General features: G+C 37.9%; 1 protein-coding gene and 1 long non-coding RNA gene across 3 annotated transcripts; one reads left to right on the top strand and one right to left on the bottom strand.

Moving 5' to 3' along the window:
- The first annotated feature begins 2119 nt into the window (after nucleotides 1-2119).
- Nucleotides 2120-18404, top strand: LOC104214267 (uncharacterized). Of its 2 annotated transcripts, XR_011401125.1 has the most exons (3): nucleotides 2120-2463; nucleotides 13176-13261; nucleotides 18153-18404. It is a non-coding gene; the product is annotated as an uncharacterized lncRNA (long non-coding RNA). The 2 variants fall into 2 exon arrangements; XR_011401124.1 differs by lacking the exon at nucleotides 18153-18404 and having other exon boundaries at nucleotides 13176-13409.
- Nucleotides 18405-18574: 170 nt separating this feature from the next.
- Nucleotides 18575-19493, bottom strand: LOC104214272 (uncharacterized). The gene is made up of 3 exons (XM_009763925.2): nucleotides 19251-19493; nucleotides 18785-19180; nucleotides 18575-18667 (listed from the first exon to the last, which is right to left on the bottom strand). The coding sequence occupies exons 1-3, from the start codon at nucleotides 19491-19493 to the stop codon at nucleotides 18575-18577; spliced, it is 732 nt and encodes a 243-aa protein (XP_009762227.2).
- Nucleotides 19494-19839: the final 346 nt, after the last annotated feature.

Raw genomic sequence — 19839 nt, 5'->3', positions numbered from 1 at the left:
TTTACATTCCAAGTGTTGAAGTTGGGAGCCCTCCCATAGAACAGAGGCATACATTTCAGTCTTTTTATTCCAAAGTGTTGAAATTGGGAGCCTGCCCATATAACAGAGGCATACATTTCAGTCTTTTCATCTCAAGTGTTGAAGTTGGGAGCCCACCCAGATAACAGAGGCATACATTTCAGTCTTTACATTCCAAGTGTTGAAGTTGGGAGCCCGCCCATAGAACAGAGGCATACATTTCAGTCTTTTTATTCCAAAGTGTTGAAATTGGGAGCCCGCCCATATAACAGAGACATACATTTTAGTCTTTTCATTTCAAGTGTTGAAGTTGGGAGCCCGCCCATAGAACAGAGGCATACATTTTAGTCTTTTCATTTCAAGTGTTGAAGTTGGGAGCCTGCCCATAGAACAGAGGCATACATTTCAGTCTTTTCATTTCAAGCGTTGAAGTTGGGAGCCCGCCCATAGAACAGAGGCATACATTCAGTCTTTTCATTTCAAGTGTTGAAGTTGGGAGCCCGTCCATATAACAGAGGAATATTCATCATTAATTTTCAAGTATTGAAGTTGGGAGCCCGCCCATACAACAGAGGCATACATTTTAAGATCAAGTCAGAGGACAATAAAACAGTGGGTTACAATAGGAATCCCCAGCAGGAAATAATAAAAATCCCCAGCATTCAATCCAAGATGGAAATAGCAGGAAAAAAAAGGAAAAAGAATCCAAAGTGCAGAAGGGTAGAAAAGATGTGCTCTGCTCAGTAGTTGGTTGAGGTCGCAAGAACTGCAAGCCTGGTCCTGATCCGAAAAGTTGAAGAAGGATGAACTAGCATCTACAACTAGCAAGTTTCAAGGTTCAAATCCAAAGTCTACATGAAGCATCATTCAAGATTCGAGACCAAGTTTCAGAAGACTTATAGATAGGAATCCTTGTAACTAGTAGCTGATAGGCTTAGTTAGTTTTCTTCATCTTTCATTTTTTGTAATAGCAGGACCGCGGACCGGAACCTCAACGGAATGGCACCTCGATCGGCTCTTCACCTCGGTACACTCTACCATCTCTCTCATTTCCGAACTACACGTGGCCTGATTTCTCTATAACCAAGGATATGTAGGCAGGTCAGATACCAGGGCTCGGTCACATTCCTTTTCTTTTCCTTTAGTTTAGTCCCTCCAAATAAGGGTCGGGTCAGAAACATGTCTAGTCGTTCTTTGTCGGAAAACTCTTCGTGTTTCCAGTCAAAGAGGGCAGCTGTAGACATGTGATTTTTGACCCTTCCCAAGAATTTTCACATTTTTAGTGTAAATATTTAATTTAGGTCTAATATAGCTATTTTAGCTAATTTTGACTATTTTACCTTTTTTCGTCACAAAAAGAAAAATTACAAAAAAATATATATATACTTTAGTTTATGCGTTTCTCATAAATTTGAAAAATACAAAAATAGTACCTTATTTTTGTACTTTATATAATTTCGAAAATTACAAAAAAATAGTTACTAATGTCTTGCAGCCATTTTAATCTTTTGAAAATACAAAATTAGTACTTTGTATTTTTTTTATCTTATCTTCATATAATTTCGAAAATTACAAAAAAAAATGGTTTCGTTAACGTTTTATAGTCATTTTAATCTTTAGAAAACACAAAAAAAAACAATACTTTATATTTTATCTTTATATAAAAACGAAAATCACAAAAATAGTTTTATTAATGTTTTGTAGCTATTTTAATCTTGAAAAAATATTTAAAAATAGTTTTGTTTTAAATGTCAGTCTTATTTTGGTAGATATTTTACTTACATAGGATTAATTGAACAACGTCGTGTTCTTATTCTCGGGTCCGGACAAAAGAATAATATTTGGGTTCAAACTACCCGTTTTTAGGCCTAATTTTCGGACCTAACCCATAACAATCAAAACCCACCACACCTTACACCAATTCCAAGATAATGGGGAACATCTTTTGAAAAAAGAGGAGGAATACACGGACATCTTTTGAAAAGTGGGGAAAAGGAACGGAGGAGGGGAGTTTGAAAAAAGGAAAAGGTTGGATTGAAAATGAAAAGGAAAATTGGAAAGGGACGGGTGGATTTAAAAAGGAAAAAGGGGGTCTGGAAAAGAAAAGAAGGGAAAAGAGATTGAAAAAAAAAAGAAAATTAGAAGAAGGGGGTCACCTTCTTCTTCATAAGGAAAAACGAAAAAAAACGGAAAGGAGAGAAAAAAGGTTTTGGACTTCATCTTCTTCTTCCTAAAAAAACTGAAAAGAAAAAAAACTCCCACTCTCTCACATTAAAACGACCCCTTCTGCTTCATCTTCTCGAATCAATCTGCTGCGTCAAAACAAAAACCCAGCAACAGCCAACATCTCGGGTCGTTGACAGTCTTGGTCCGAGCTTCCTATTTCCGTCGAGGTTTCCATTTCGGTCCAGTGATTAATGTCGTTTTTGTGTGTGAAGATTCAATGTAAGACCCACTTTCTTTATTTTGGATTTGTTCTGCTTACATGTTTCTGTCTATGTATTTTGCTTCTTCGGTAACTTGTGTGAAGATTAATGTTTTCCTTGATTATTTGTTTTGATTTAGACACTAATCCATTAAAAGTGTGAATCCAGCGAAAGAGAAAAACAATCCAACAAATATGGAAATAGGTATCATAATGTAGTAACTGTGTTTGGTTATATGTTGAAATTGATTTCGACTGATTTTCATATCCTTTTATTAAGTTTATTTCAAATGGATCTCTATTCTATTTAATCACAGAAGAAATGAAAATAAGAAAAGTTTTACTGTTCGGTCAAGGTTGTTGCGCCAGTTATATGCCCATGTGATTATTTTACTTGTTGTTCTCTTTTTAAAAGTGAATAAAGCCATGATAACCCTGTGGCCCATGTGATTATTTTGCTTGTTGTCTTTTTTTAAAAGTGAATAAAGTTATGATATCTTTGTGGATTCCTTTACGTTAATGTTGTCTTCATAGTTTATATTTTTTAGTTTTTTCTTGTTTTCCTTATAGTTAGCCTATGGATATGAATATGGTTAAGTTTGTTTTGATTATGAACATTCGTGCTTTAAGTTAAATGTGATCTTTTGAAATAAATCGAGGCATGCCATTTAGCAAATTTCATGGCCCTCGCAAAGTGCAAACGCGCAGTTGCTTTAGACGCATATTTAATAAAATTACTTTCCTAAATTCGGGTGCGCATTTATGTGATCCAAATCAAATCTCAATGACGTTAAAATATGTTAAAAACTACGGGCACATTGATTGTGACGTGGTCCGAGATGCATGTCCACGACGTTGCAATTCTTTAAAAATAAGAGCGGGATGAGCCTCGCCGAAGAAAAATACAAAATTGCGGGGCCCTCAGTACATATTTGCTTTAAAAAATTGCTTAGACTTCGGAATGGACCGTTTAGCAAAACTCCACGGCCCTACCCAGAATAACAATACGCTAGTTGCTTTAGACGCACCTTTAATAATTTATTTTCCTTAAACTCGGGTGCACATTTATGTGACCCAAATCCAAATCTCAATCGAGTCGAGATATGTCAACAACCACGGGTGCATTGATGTAACGTGGTTCAAGATATGTTTTCATGATGTTGCAATTCTTGATAAAAATAATAATAATGACAAAATTGGTTAAAAGTTAAAATTCGCACATAGGTTCTATATGTATAAAATCAGATAATCAAGCCGAATATGACAGTTGAGCGACCGTGCTAGAACCACGGAACTCGGGAATGCCTAACACCTTCTCCCGGGTTAACAGAATTCCTTATCCGGATTTCTGGTACGCAGACTGTAATATGGAGTCATTCTTTTCCTCGATTCGGGATTAAAATTGGTGACTTGGGACACCCTAAATCTCCCAAGTGGCGACTCTGAAATAAATAAACAAATCCCGTTTCGATTGTCCTTTAATTGGAAAAAACTCCCTACGTACCCTCGCGGGGGCGGAAAAAGGAGGTATGACAGTTCCTCCCTACGAATCAACCTTTTTCCCTCTAAGAACCTGTTTTCTCCCTTTCAATTTTCAAATAAGTTATCATCTGGCAATCGGTACAGTGCAACAATTTTTATAGTTGTAGAGTTGATTGTACAATGGCCAAGGGAACTGATCACATCTGGTTCATATCTAGTCCCTTGAGAATGTTTCGCAAATCATCAAAACACGAAATAACATAACTTATCAATTTTCCCTTTTTTGACGATGACAAACTCAAAACTGATATTTCCCTTGAGGATCAGATTCCTTATATGTACTGATCACATCTGGTCCCTATCTAGTTCCTCGAGAGCGTTTGGCAAATTATCAAAATACGAAATAGCATATCTTAGAGCAATTTTCTTCTTTTTAGTGATGCCAAACCCAAAATTGATATTCTCCCTACGAACCAGATTCCTCACATGTTCCCTTATAGATTAGACCTATAATAAACACATTACCAATAATGTTTCCCCTGCGAAGCAGACCTATCTTTCATGCACAACACAACATATCAATTTAGTTTTGTTCCTCCCCATGTTGACACATATGTAACTTTCTCCTTTTGGCATCATTGAAAAGAATAACAAAAGAAGCCCAACCAAAAAGAAGTTCAGAAACATTAACTCGTGCTAATTGAGCAACACAACATAGAAAATAACAAGAGCAACAAGTGAATGTCATTGCACAAAATAGAGTACTTTCCCATAGTAGAGTAATTATAACAAAAGTACAACAGTTCCAATCAATACAAAATATGACAATTTAAACAACTAAAGTACCAAAGTCATCAAACATAGGGATCAAAAGAAGATATGAATCCGAGGGAATTTGGTAGGAGTGAAAGGCATGGATCACTGGGCATGAAGAAAAGTAAGGGGCTAAGGCCTTTATGAGTTTGTCCATTTGTTCATTTGCAGTCTTTTGATCAATGATCATCTGCTCTCTTAGGTCCTCCACCATTTCTTCAATCTCACCCTTTAACTAAGCATTCTATTCTGCTACGAGACTACGGGGACCTGGTTCTCTACCTATCCGGGCGAGCTGAACAATCAGTCGGAACACCAAGTATCTCCCCAAGCTTCTCCTTATCAAGAACAAACTCACTCTCATTAATATACAACATCAAAGTATCAACATAAGTAACATACAAGTTTTCATAGAAGTTTTTACTTTTTCTTCATAAACTTTGGGATTTGGAGGAACAAAGAAGTGATTCTATTTTGGAACTCAACACTATCAAGAAGCTCCTCCTTTTCTAGGAATATCAGAGCCAAACACTCTGTCCAACAGCACATTTTGAGACTTCAATGTCTCCTTCCTTTCCAACTCCAATAACTCAACCTTTTGCTTCTTTAAGGAACCGGGCTTCTCACTCACACTACCCTTTCTTTTTCTGAGCGGTCAGGTCTCCCTATTCTCTTTCTCAATCTGTTCACTCTTATCATTTGTTACATCTTTCTCAGCTGATTTTCTTTTCTCCATTTTGTTCTTCTTTGAGTTATTTCTCATAAATGGAGACTTTTTACTATATTCTTCCCATCCTCCACATACACCACATTATCAAGTGACGCCACTTCATCACCATTCAGCCTACTTTTTTACCAGTCCTTTTTACTGATAAACAATTTGACTAAACACATAGTCAGAAAGAAAAGTCATCATCAGAATTAGTATCATAATTATGACTAAAGGGATTATATCCCTTATTCAGTTCCTCTTTTTCCAGCACATTCATCAATTTATCCATCCTTCAAGGCTTCTACAAATACAATAATAATTTCAACCTCACTCTCTAGAATATCAGATCTACCATGTTCCCTTTCAATTAAAGTCCCATCAAAATCTACCAAAGACTTCTTGGGGTTTTGATTCAGATGGAGTTATGAATTTTGAAGATGACAGAGTTGGCTTCACTTATAGTATATTTAGAGAGAGTGATTCTTTTTTAAACAAGTTTGATTCTGGTTTAGAAGAACAAAATCGGTTTTGGTTGGGTGTGAGAGAGGCAAATGGTTTTTGGGGTAACAGGTCAGTTCAGAAAAGGTTTAATATTTTGGTATTTAAAAATTAGGAGAGTGGCCGGAATAAATTAATGACATGACTCTTCAGCAATTTAAAAACGCATATAAGTATTGAAGAGACTACTAACCTGAGTCGCAGGAACCAGATTCCTTGATGATTTTTGAAATTTTAAGCAAAAACTCCTAGACGTGCAATGTTGCTCATACTTATTTTCTCCTGAAACTTCCATACGTGTATACCTGTAGCGGTATAAAATTGAGTTAGATGCCACAAGAAAAACACTTTCTATCATTGTACCTTTCCTTTTTTACATAGCCAATCGTCGATGGACCAGGTCCTTAGGTGAGCCTGATTAATACCAACTCCAGATGATTTCTTTTAAAGTGTTTTCTACTTAGTGTTATGGTGAAGATATATGTTTCTTGATCCTCCGTCTTGCAAACCTTTATACGAATAAGCCTTATTTCAACATTGTCCCTCAAAAAGTGATGTTGCACATCAATGTGCTTTGTCTTCTTGTGTTGTACCAAGTTCTTTGTCATGTTTAGAGCACTTATGTTATCACACTTTGAAGGGGATGTGAACTCTTTTACTTCTAGTTGGATTATTAAACTTCAAAATTTGAAGGATCAGGTTCCTCCATATTTGAAACATCATTGACATCAACAGAATTATGACTTCCGCTCCTTTGTTCCACATCAGGAGTACTTGATGCATCATCAGCAACCCTATCTTCAGCTTTAGTCGAGGTGATAAAGGGACCAGGTTCCTCTGTGCCTTTTGAAGTTTCTGTTGCATCTCCTTCATCACTCTGCTTGACTTGACTCATCAAATTAGTCTTTCTATTATATATATACATACATATATATATATATATATATATATATATATACATACATATATATATATATATATATATACATACATATATATATATATATATATATATATATATATATATACATACATACATATATATATATATATATATATAGCTTCAGCAGGAACATTATAAATTCTCCATCTTTATCGTCTTTGTTATGTGACCCTTTGCCACCATTGTTGAGAACAAAACATTTGTATCCAAAAGCTCTCGAGTAAGTCGGCTTGAGTTTTCTCTCATTGAGTAGTTCATAGAGAGACTTCTCGAGAAGGGACTTGATCATACACTTATTAATCAAGTAGCAGGTAGTGTTGACTGCTTCAGCCCACGAACCAAGTCCTATAAAATCAACTTTTTCAGCAAATAAAAACTCACATGCCCCAGTCGTCTGTGCCATAACTCAGCATCATCATCTATGACACTTAAGCATATTAGATCACCACCATTCAATGAATCAATGCCTGCAACATAGATGTTCTTGAACCTTTTAGCTATCAACACCACTTTAGCAGTTTTGAGATTGGTGACAGTGCAAGATTTGGACAAAACTTCACTTTATTTTTCCTTATTATAGATTTGAGACACACTCAACAAGATATATTTCAAGCTATTCATATAGTACATATTTTCACTTGCATAGGAGAGTATTTTGCCAATTTTTCCAACACCAAGAATATAGCCTTTCTTGTTGTTTTCAAAGGACACCCTCCCATTTTGGAAGACCTAGAGAGAAAGGAAATCATTCATTCTTCCAATCATATGCTTAGAGCAACCGTTATCCATATACAATTTTTTGATTAATACCTCTCCCTCCAGCCTGCACACGAAATTACTGATTAGAATTAGGAACCCAAGCCATCTTGGGTTCCTTATAATGATAGAACGTGAGAATTAAACTTCTTTTTGCCCATACAGGCAACACATATTTTTCTCTTAGAGGACCATGTTCCTCAATAATATACTTATATTCAACAAAAACTTTATTTTTCTATAGAGACTGAATTTTAGAGTTATAAGAGTCCTTGTAATGACCAGTTTGACCATAGTGAGTACGCATCCATTTATCACCCACAGTTACTTACTTGCTATGAGGATTATAGGAGGTTCTAACCATTTGGAACTCGATTTTTTGCAAGTTTCCACCATTACTCTTGTACATAGATGTTATTATATCAGAGTACCAGGTCCATTTAAGTGACTTATCAAGATTATTTTTAATCCTTTTCAGATCCTCTTGAAGTTGTCTACTCTTTTCAAGCTCAACAACAAGACTTGTTTTAACTTTCTTAAGCTCACTCTCAGCTTAAGTTGAGCCTCACTAGCCACTTCTTTTCCTTTAGGGATGTCCATCTATTTTTTATTTAGTTTTTCAACAAGGTATTTTCTCTAGTTACTTCTTCTACTTGTTCCTTCAAGTCTATAATAGAAACTACCATATTATCCCTTTATTGCTCTATGTTGCCAATTTCTTCAATTAAAGCAATTTTCTCATTAACGAGGCTGCGATAGGCATCAATCAACACATTTTCTAAGGACATCAATTTTTTCTTTGAGAAGTTTTCAAATTTCTTTGAACATTAAGAAAACGTATCTCGTCTTCCTCCTTTTCCTCCTCCTCATCATCAGATTTGGCCATGAGTGCAAAGATTGACTCATATTCTGAAGATCCATTGTCAATAACCACCATAGAATTTTCTCCTTGGTCATCTTCACCTTTAGATTCACTAGAGGAATCTCCCCATGCAGTCAGGGATTCCTTCACCATGTTGTCAGCATCATCTCTTCTTTTGAACTTTCTATTAGGGACCTAGTTCTGCTTAGCCGCCTTATCAGTATTGGTTGTGTCATGATCCTACTTATGAAGAGGACAATTTTTAATGAAGTGTACAAACTTTTCACACTTATGATAGAAATCATTTTCTTTGAAAATCCTGCTGGAACTTCCTTTCTTTGGGATCCTACCCTTTATACGAACCATCTTTTGAAATCTTCGAGTAAGATACCTCATGTCGTATTCATCACTACTTGAGTCGTTATTGGCATCCTTGAGAACCAGGTTCTTCTCCGTCTTGAGCTCTCTTCTTTCAAGATCTTTCTTTCTCTTCATCTCATAGGTTTTCAGATTTCCAATGAATTCATCAATGGCCAGTTTCTGTATATCCTTGGCTTCAGTGAGATCATTTAATTTACTTTCCCAGGATCCTAGTAACACACTGAATATTTTCTAGACCGACTTGTTTCTTGGAATGACTTATCCAAGGGAGTGAAGCTCATTAATAATGGAGATGAAACTGTATGCGTGTTCTGAATAGACTCATCCTCTTTCATCTTAAAAAGCTCATACTCAGTAGTAAGCACATCAATGTTTGACTGCTTAACTTGAGTAGTTCCCTCATGGGCAGTTTGGAGAGCTTCTCATATCTCCTTAGCAGACTGAGATGTGGTTGTATTTATCGGGGCCGATGCCACAAAGATGAATCTTCTTGCCCTAAAATTCTTCTCAATAGCCTTTCTATCGGCATATTTGTACTATTTTCTTATTTTTGGGACTGTAACTATTTTCTCACCAATAGTTTTCATGGGAAAAAAAAGGCCCATCATATATTACATCCCACAACTCTGAGCCTTTAGCCATAATGAAGTCACGCATTCTTGTTTTCCACCAATCATAGTATTGGTCGTTGAATCTTGGTGGTTTGTTGGTTGATTGTCCTTCCTCAAAGTTTCGTGGAGAAACTATGGGATTCTTTTTAGGTGTTAACCTTTTAGAAAGCATCTGCTCTGATACTAACTGATAAAAAGTAGGAGTCCACCAAACAATACAGAGAACCGGGTTCTCTATCAATTCCCACAGTAAGCAACAGACTGTAAAATCAAACAGTATATGGAAGGAGGTTGTCTATCTATTCCCACAATAAATATGTGGTAAATAAAGAACACACGATATTTACGTGGAAAACTCCTTGCTCAAGGGATTAAAAACCACGACAACCTTCAGATTACATCCTATTGTAATCTAAGGATTAATCTCTTAATCCTTCACCCCTTACAATAACTCTATTGTATGCCCTTTGCAATAACTCTATTATATAACAACAAACCTTGACTGACTCTAGTAAAATAACTAAACCAAATAATAGTTTAAATCTATCCTACAAAGACACTTCTTGAAAGTAGTATAGGATTACATATAAAGAACAAAATGACAAAGACTCAACAAACCTAAGGACTTAAGATATCTTCAATCTCTGGATCTGGTCCTTGAGGTTGTAGCAACTTTGTTCTTGAAAAAGGTGGTGGCTTGCACTTGAGAGGGTATGATTTTTAGATTTGCAAGTATTAAGTGAAACCTCTTTAATCATGTTTATAAAATATGTGTGAGGTCATGAAAGATGATGCAAGTGAGTATTCTTTAGTTTGGACTTAGCAAGCTACAGTTGTGATGTTGCACTACTGCTAGACTATTGTAATGATCCGGCCAGTCATTCAGAGCAATTGCACTTAGTTCGGTTGTTAGAGGGCATGAAAAGCTCTTTATGATGCATTATGACTAATATGGACCGTCAGTTTTGATTTTTAGGTTATTCGGAATTAATTTGGAAGAATGATTCTGAGTTAGAGGCTTTAAAATTTGAAAGGTTCGACCAAGTTTTGACTTTTTAATATTTGACCTTGGATTGGATTTCTGATGGTTTTGTTAGCTCTGTTGGGTGATTTTGGATTTAGGAGCGCATCCATATTGTGATTTGGAGGTCCATAGTAGAATTTGACTTGAAATGGCGAAAGTTGGAATTTTTGGAAGTTTGACCAAGAGTGGACTTTTTGATATCAGGGTCGAATTCTGATTCCGGCAGTCGGAATAGGTTCGTAATGTCAAATATGACTTGTGTGCAAAATTTGAGGTCAATCGGACGTGATTTGATACATTTCAGCATCAGTTGTGAAAGTTTGAAGTTTCAAAGTTCATTGAGTTCGAATTGAGGTGTGATTCATCATTTTGATATTTTTATGCGTGTTTTGAGGCCTCGAGTAGGTCCGTGTTATGTTATTAGACTTGTTGGTATCTTTGTATGTGGTTTTGAGGGGCTCAGGTGAGTTTCGGACTATTTTCCCTTCATTATGCATTGTCGGTTGTGCAGAAACTAAGTATCTGGTATCCTTAATTGCGATCTGAGGTATGGATTGTGATCGCATAGAGTTATTTTGAATTATGGGAGAAATTGTTCATTGCGTTCGCGAGTCTTCAGATGCGATCACGTAGGCTGCTGCAATTTGAGCATCGCGTTCGCGTTGAGTGTTTGGCTGAGCTGGGCAGTGTCCGCTTCTTCTTCGTGCTCGCAGTCCTTTGTACGCGATTACGTAGTGCATTTTTAGGGGGCAGTGCATTTACTTCTTCGCGATCGCAAAGTTGCTTCCGCGATCGCGATTCATTGATTCGACCAACAATTATAAAGTACTTTATTTCGAGGGTTTCGGCTATTTTTGCATTTTGGAAGCTATGGAGCTCGGATTGAGGTGATTCTTGAAGCAGTTTTTACCATATGTATTAGGTAAGTTTTCTCTACTCAGTTTTGGTTATATTCCATGAATCTATCTTCATTTTCGCAATTGGTTGATGAATTTTAAAGTGAAATTGGGAGGTTTTGGCCTAGAGTTTCATAATATGAATTTTTGAGTTTTGAACATCGAATTGGAGTTGGAAATGGGTGAAACTAGTATGGTTGGACTCGTAATCGAATGGGTTATCAAATTTTATGAGTTTTTTAGGGTTCTGAGGTGCGGGCTTGGGTGTGATTTTTGGCCGAATTTGTGATTTAATTTAGGATTCGATCTTTATCACTTGTAATGGTTTCCTTGGGCTTTATCTGATATTTTTGAGTTGTTATTGGCTAGTTTTGAGCCGTTCGGAGGTCGCTACGCATGAGATGGTATTCTTAGAGCATCGTTGGGCCTGCTCGGCGTCAGGAATTGGCTTGTTTAAGATAAGTAGCTCTTCTAAACTTAATGTTGAGGGTATGAAACCCCAAATTATGTGTTGTGTGATTGGTATTGAGGTAACGCACATCCTAGGTGACGGGTGTGTGGGTGTGCACCTTGTGAATTATGATTCTGTTGTTTCCATGGCACTGTATAGTGGCCCTATTTTGTTGACATCTGTGTTTTTACCATGTGATAAAGTAACTGGGCTATCAATCATGCTAGATATCATGTTTAGGCTTTTTGCTAATATTGTTAGGACCTATAGTGGTCGTTGTCTGGTGTCATCTCACTGATTTTATTGATATTTTGTACTCAGTCATATTCATGCATTCATTACATATCTCAGTCTCAGTTGTTATTTATTGATACATCATATCATTGTTCTGGGTTAGCTTCCATGACATTGTGAGCCCATGGGTGAGACTGGAGAGATTGATGACCAAGTAAGGCTGAGAGCCTGATTATGAGTGACAGTTATAGGATCGGGCTGCATGCCCCAGTGGTTATATTGATAACTATGATAGCGCTTGGGCTGCAGGAGCCCCTCCGGAGTCTGTACACACCCCCAGTGAGCGCGTATGATATTATAGAGGGATGGATTGCCCTAGACATGGGTTTGTCCAAAGTACTTGATATTTGGAGATGGATTTCTCCACAGGGTTGGATTGCCCTTTTCACTCGATATTGGGTGACTTATAGTCAGTATTGTATATGGGTTGTATGGGCTATATACAGTACCGAGTGGTTGCGCATGATGAGTGGGAAGTGTGAGACAGTGAGATTGAGCACTCTGAGAGTGTGAGTACATAATTCATCTTTGAGATACATGGCATTCGAATGCATATATGACATACATGCATAGAGAAACATTTTTCTCATGTTGTACGGTATCACATCATTCATGACTTTTTACACACATTAGAGAGGTATCTCACACTTGCTATCTGGAAAAAAATTGAAATGTCTTATTTATTGTGAAAAAGATTTTTATAAATATTTATAGTTTTCAAACTATATCATATTTTACGATGATTTCGGAAGAGAATTTGAGTTTTCACTGATATTCTTAAAAAGTAAAACTATTTTCGGAAAAACTGTGAAAGAAAGCTGAGCATTTTATTCTAAGTTACTCCCTTATTTATATGCTCTACGTTGTTATGAACTGCTATTGGTTATTGTTGTTGAACCCGACCTATGTTCCACCTTGTCACTACTTTTAACCTAAGGTTAGGTTTGTTTCTTATTGAGTACACGGGGTCGGTTGTACTCATACTACACTTCCTGCATATTGCGTGCAGATTTTGAATGTCGATGTTGCTGTGTTCGACGGAAGCTGGATTGGAAGATGTACCTGCATCTCGGTTGTAGCTGCCTCTTGTTCATGGTAGCCTTAGATTATAAAACTCTGTTTATGTACTTTTGAAGCAGAAGATGTATTTATTTCTTATCAGCTTTGTAATCTCTACTCTTAGAAGATCATGAGTTATACTACCAATCCTTGGGAAATATAATAGATCTAGATAATTTATTTTGTTTAATTGCCTTATTAATGTTATTGGAATTAGATAGTTATTAGTTGGCTTACCTAGCGGGTTAGGTTAGGTGTCATCACGACTAGTAGGTTTTGGGTCGTGACAGATTGGTATTAGAGCTCTAGGTTCATAGGTTCTACAAGTCATGAGCAAGTGTCTAGTAGAGTCTTGCGGATCAGTATGATGACGTCCATACCTATCTTCGAGAGGCTACAGGAAATTTAGGATATACTTCACATCTTTCTTTTCTTATCGTTCGGCATTGATTCAGCTTGAAGCGTAACTCTTTGAATTTCTTCCACGCATTCGTGTGTGCACATGAGCCCTCGGTATCAGCTGTGCATCGACGGCTTGTGATTTCATGGATGAGGTGCGAGATGTGATTTCAGTGTGTTGATAAAGGGCCAGTCTGGAGGACTTGAGGTCGGGTTTTGACTGTAGCTTGAGCGCAGAGATGTTGATTGTATGAGCACGTGCTTTTGGATTTATATGTCCAGTATTGCCCCTATTAGTGGAATTTGTGGTTGGATGGCTACGTGATGAGTATGATGTGACTGCGAGATGTGTTCCTATGGTTTGAATGTGATGAGCAGGGTTTGCTTGAGGTGTAGAAAGAACTATCTGGTGCTTGATTTCCATCTTGATTTGATGTGTAGTCTCGAGTTATGGGTGTGTTGAAGGATCTTTTAATGTTGTTTAGTTGGGGAATGAAGTAGATTTTCATTTCATGATATGAGTTCAGACTCAGGAAGATTAAGTGGTTTCATAATAGTTATGACTGTGGAAGGGTATGAGGAGATGTTAGTTTGAGGCAAAGCAGGTGGGTTATCTCCAGCGGGGTGTCCTGAGGTTTGTGTGATCCCTATGTTGTTTTATAGCGAGTCCTCTTTTACCAGTGAATTATATGTAGAACAATTTGAGCTTGGATAGCTTGTGGAAGTTCGCTTGACTGTTACAAGGGTGAATACAAAAATTGCAGATGATCTGAGATATTAGATGGTTTGTGTTACATGAGCTTATGAAGGATTTTATTGAATTTCAGTGCTGGATTTTGGCAGTAACAGAGTATGGGTATTGTAAGTTATCAGATGCTTTATTCCTTGGCTTTGTGCCAAATATGGGAGTCTGTTATCGACGGGTTATTGAACGATTATGTGTTGTATTAGTTTTAGTTTGAGGTATATTGGTGAATTAGTTATGGCTTACAAAGGTTGAGATCGAGAATGACTCGAGTAAGGAAATTTTTGGATATGGGTTGTATTACACTCTATGGGTATATGGAAATCATGGAATGATTGAGTGGTTATTCGTGAAGGAAGTAGTGTTCATGGAGTAGAAACTTGCTCGGTTGCTTAGAGGCGTGAATTACTCCTTGGCATGAATGATTGAGTGCTGCCTTTCCCTTCCATGTCAAGTTTAGTGGGGAGTATGGCAGATCAACATGTTCACTTACACCTGTGTTATCTCTTGTAAACTTGATTGTCCTTGTCCTGGTGTTTATACCAACCTACTGCCTTTCCATAAGTCTAGTTTGAGATTCTGATATAATACTAGGCCTTAATGGAGGTCCAGGACCATTATCAACATCAGAAAAATGATCCAGAGTTGGAGTAGGCATAAAGATAAATGATTGACTGCTGCCAATGCCTTGACTTGTTTGAGACACTTGGGGTGCTGATAAACTGATATCTTCCAACACCTCATCATCATTAGTGTCTTCATCAGGCAAAGTCCTTTGTCTTTTGGCTGGCTTCTTAGCCCTAGATGTCTGCCCATCATTTGATGGCTACTTCTTCTTTGTCACTTTCGGCATAGTCAATGGTTGTTTAATGCAAAAAAGAAATATTTAATAAAAATTAAGTATAATAACAAGTTCATAAATAACAATTGGGTCTATACCTTTTTACATCCCCTTGCATTATGGTTTGCCTCTCCCCAATTGCCACAAGTCATAATTCTACCTTTTCTAGACTGACTCCACTCCCTTTGCCTCTTGCTCGCCTCATCCTTTTGTCGATCTCTTTTGACTTTAGGCCTGCCAGCTTGTTTCACCGGTTCTGGAGGTTCTATGGCTTGAGATAGGTCTATCTTCCAGAATTAGGTACAGGTTGTAACTTATGCTTGTAAGTAAGTAGAAAGGCTTCTTTGCTATACCACCAGTGCATCTCTTTCAAAGGGTCTTTGTAATGACTCGGTCAGTCGTCTCATGAGTTACCGCTTCGTTTCCCCCATTTCAACTTCTTTATGCTTCGTTATCCGTGTTTTATGTGATCGAGTTGATTAGTTCGAGTTCGGAGAGGATTTGGTAAGAAATGAGACACTTAGTCTCTTTTAAGAAGGCTTAAGTTGGAAAAGTCAACCGGGTATTGACTTATGTGTTAGAAGGCTCGGAAGTGAGTTCTGATGGTTCGGTTAGCTTCGGGAGGTGATTTGTGACTTAGGAGAGCGATCGGAATGGGTTTTGGGGTTGTAGAGAAGAATTAGGCTTTGAATTGGCGAAGTTAGTATTTTGGCGAATTCCGGTTGGTAGGTGAGATTTTGATATGGGGGTCGGAATGGAATTCCGAGAGTTGCAGTAGCTTCGTTAGGTGATTTTGGATGTGTGTGCAAAATTTCAGATCATTCGGAGGTGTTTTGGTCAGTTTTTTGATCAAATGCGTATTTCGGAAGTTTTTAAGAAATTTAGGCTTGAATCCGATGTAATTTGATGGTTTTGGTGTTGTTTGTGGTATTTTGATGATTGGAACAAGTTTGAATGATGTTTTAGGATGGGTTGGCACTTTTGGTTGAGGTCCCGGGGGCCTCGGGGTGATTTCGGATGGTCAATCAGACCAATCTTGGTTTTTGAAGTTGCAGATTTCAGCTGGGTGTTGGAAAACATTTTTGTTCTCTGCGATCGCAGGAGTGCAATTGCGATAGCATTAGAAGGTTTGGGGAAGGCCGTTCTGATTGCTCAATGCGATCGCGGAATAGGGTATGCGATCGCAAAGGTTGAGGAGGTTGTTCATTGCGATCGCATAAGGAGTAATGCGATCGCGTAGTGTTAAATGGACCTGAGGTTCTGAGGGGTACTTTGCTCAATGCGATCGCGGAGTAGTGTATGCGATCGCGTAGGTTTGATTGGTAAAGCAGTGCAATCGCATTTAAGGGGTCGCGTTCGCATAGGACATTTTGGAGGCTTGGGAAAGTTGAGCTATGCGATCGCAGAGGCTTGGATGCGATCGCATAGAGTAAAATCTGGGCTGATAGAAGGGTTTTAATAAACATTTCACACGCGAACCAAGTCCCATTTCCTCCATTGTTGAGTAACCTTGGGAGCTTTTGACGAGTATTAAAGAGGGTTTTGATTGGGAATCGATTGGAGGTGAGTCCTATGGCCTAGAAACGTCATTTAATTGTAGATTCAACATCTAAATTCATGGAAATTTGATTAAAAAGGGAAGGATTAGGGCTTGACTTTTGAAATAGAAATTTGGGGGTTTGAGGGAGCATTTGAGCTCGGATTTCGGTAAATTTGATATGTATAGACTCGTGGCGAGATAATGAATCCGGTGATGTCAATTTTCTGATTTTTCGAGAAGTGGGCCCGGGGTTCGGGTTTTGCCAACTTTGTGATTTTCGATATTTTTCGAGTCTTTTCGATTGGGTTGTATTCCCTTAGCCTATTGTAACGTATTACTTGTGGTTTTGATAAGATTCGACGCTCGAGGAGGTTGATTTGCGAGGCAAGGGAGTAGCGAGCGAGGATTTCGGCCTGCTTGAGGTGAGTAATGATTGTAAATGATGTCCTGAGGGTTTGAAACTTCGGATTGCACATCGTAGTGCTATATTGAGGCAAAATACGCGCTGGATGATGAGCGTGGGGTCTTTCACTACTGAGGATTGTGACTTGATCCATCCCGATTGATGATTTTACCGAATATTTGACTGAAATATATTTGTTATCATCATGATTTGGGTTGATTGCCATATTTGGGTTTCGTGCCAACGGAGATTTTTATTACTGTTTCCTCACTACTTAACTTATTATTTGAACTCAATCCTGTTGATATCTACTGTTTTACAAACTCAACCACTTTTACTCAGATTTGAAACTTAAATGATATTTCTACATCATGTTTTGGGCTGTTTTACTAATGCACAAGGGGCTTGTGATGATTTTTGGACTGAGTGAGGCCGAGGGCCATATGTGAGGATATGCTGAGTGATATGAGGTCGAGGGCCTGAGATATTTTATATGCCATGAGGTGGCTCGAGTGATGTGAGGCCGAGTGCCGAGTGATGATGCCATGAGGTGGCTTGATATAGCGCTTGGGCCGTAAGGGGCCCCTCCAGAGTCTGCACACCCACAGTGAGCGCGGGTACCCATTGTTCTGAGTGATTGATGCTATGCCCGAGGAGCTGATATGAGTGATTGTGATGTAGCCCGAGGGGCTGATACTATTCTAAGAGTGAGCCCGAGGGGCTGACACTGTTCTGAGTGATTGATACTAAGCCCGAGGGGCTGATACTATGCCCGAGGGGCGGATTTCTACTTGTTATTTACCTGTTAAATTACCGGTTTTACTTGTTTGAAAAGGAATATCATTTGATTTCTTCACTAATTTACTGCTTTAAGTGATTTTTACTGCTTGATATGGAATTGCTTTGTGCCTTTACGTGTTTTCATACTTTCAGCCATTATTTATAGTTATTACTCACTGAGTCAGAGTACTCACATTACTCCCTGCACCGTGTGTGCAGATTCAGGCATAGCAGAGTCCGCACCTGAGCGCTGATTCTGTCCAGGCTAGGGGGTGATTTGGAGTTCTGAGGTAGCTGTTGACGTCTGCAGCCCCTTGTCTCCCTTATCCTCTAACATTTATGTTTTTCTTCAGACTGTTGTATCGGATTCCGTACTTTGTAGACCTATAGCAGATTTTATAGTAGCGCATGACTTGTGACACCCCTATTTGGGTTGTGTCGGGATGGTTCCTGTTGTTGTTAACATTAAAATTCCGCAATTTATGAATATTATATTATATGTTATTACTGTTTATGATGATTAACTGTTTAAAAGAGGTGTTCCGTTTTGGTCTGGCTGGCCTTGTCTTCACGAGAGACGCCATCACGACCGGGTTCGGGGATTGGGTCGTGACAGTCTTCCTTTAAATACAAGCATGATTTTATTGCATGAGGACATGAGATTCCAGAAAGATCCCATCCTCTACATGTGCATCTTTTTCCCTGTAAATTGATAATGAATTTGTCAACCCCTTCTATATTTCAAATCCATTATCACCATTGAAATCAACCTCAATGGAATGAGCTATCTTCAGATAGTCATTATAAAGCTTCATGTTTTGAGGACTGTAGTCTGTCTTTCATGTTCTCACCTTATCTTCATGATTTCTCAACTGATTCATTACTTTGAGTCTTATATCTTCCAACATCTTGATGATGGGCTTGTATCTAGCTTCTAATATCCAAGAATTGAAAGATTCTGTAAAATTGTTACCCACACCTTGATTCTTATAGACAGTGTCAAAGTATGCCCTACACCAACTCTGGGGTGGGTACTTTAACAAGACTGTAACAGCTGCTTCCTTCAACTCTCCCAACTTGCTCAACTGATCCTTGAAGTCTTCTGCATAAGTGGCCCAAGCACTCCACCAAAGTAACTTCTTCATTTCAAGACCTCTATACTCTTTGCACCAGTTTGACTCTACATGTCCCACACAGAACCTATGCTTTGCTTCAGGAAGTACTGTCTTTATTGCCTCCATTAATCCCTATATATATCAAAATATTTTAGCAGATTAGTAATGATAAAGTTATAAGAGATTAGTAATGAAATAATACCTTCTGCATATCCGACATAAATGTGACTCCATTGCCCATATTCAAGTCCAATGAATTGTGAAGAAGCTCCAGAAACCAAGTCCAACTTCTTTTTGTTTCTCTATCAACTATAGCCCAAGCAAGTGGATAAAAGTGATTCATGTTATCTTGCCCAACAGCAACTAGCAACTGTCCTTTAGCCTTCCCATTTAAGAATATAGCATCAAGCCCAATAAATGGTCTCAAGCCCTCTTTATACCCCATCTTCAATGCTTGAAAACAAATTCACATCCTAAGGAATTTCCTTTTGCCTTGCAACAATGCTTCTTTAGATAAATTAATAACCACATCACTTCCAGGATTACTATCCCTCAAAGCATTGGCATATGCTTCAAGCTTGTTATAATCATCAATGAAACTCTCTTCCAACTTCTCCAATATCATTCTCTTTGCCCTTTTAACCTTTGATTTACTAGCATTAAGTTGAAATAAATTCTTTAGGTCTACCCTCATTTCTTTCACCTTATACTTAGGGTTGTCTTGCAACTTCTTCTTGAAGTAGTAAGCTATAGTGTTATATTCAACCCTACTGTTATCAAAAGCAGGATTA

The sequence above is a fragment of the Nicotiana sylvestris genome, chromosome 7 (genome assembly GCF_000393655.2).
Source record: "Nicotiana sylvestris chromosome 7, ASM39365v2, whole genome shotgun sequence".
Lineage (NCBI taxonomy): Eukaryota > Viridiplantae > Streptophyta > Magnoliopsida > Solanales > Solanaceae > Nicotiana > Nicotiana sylvestris.
Note: the sequence above shows the minus strand (reverse complement) of the source record. Positions and strands in the feature narration are given on the sequence as shown.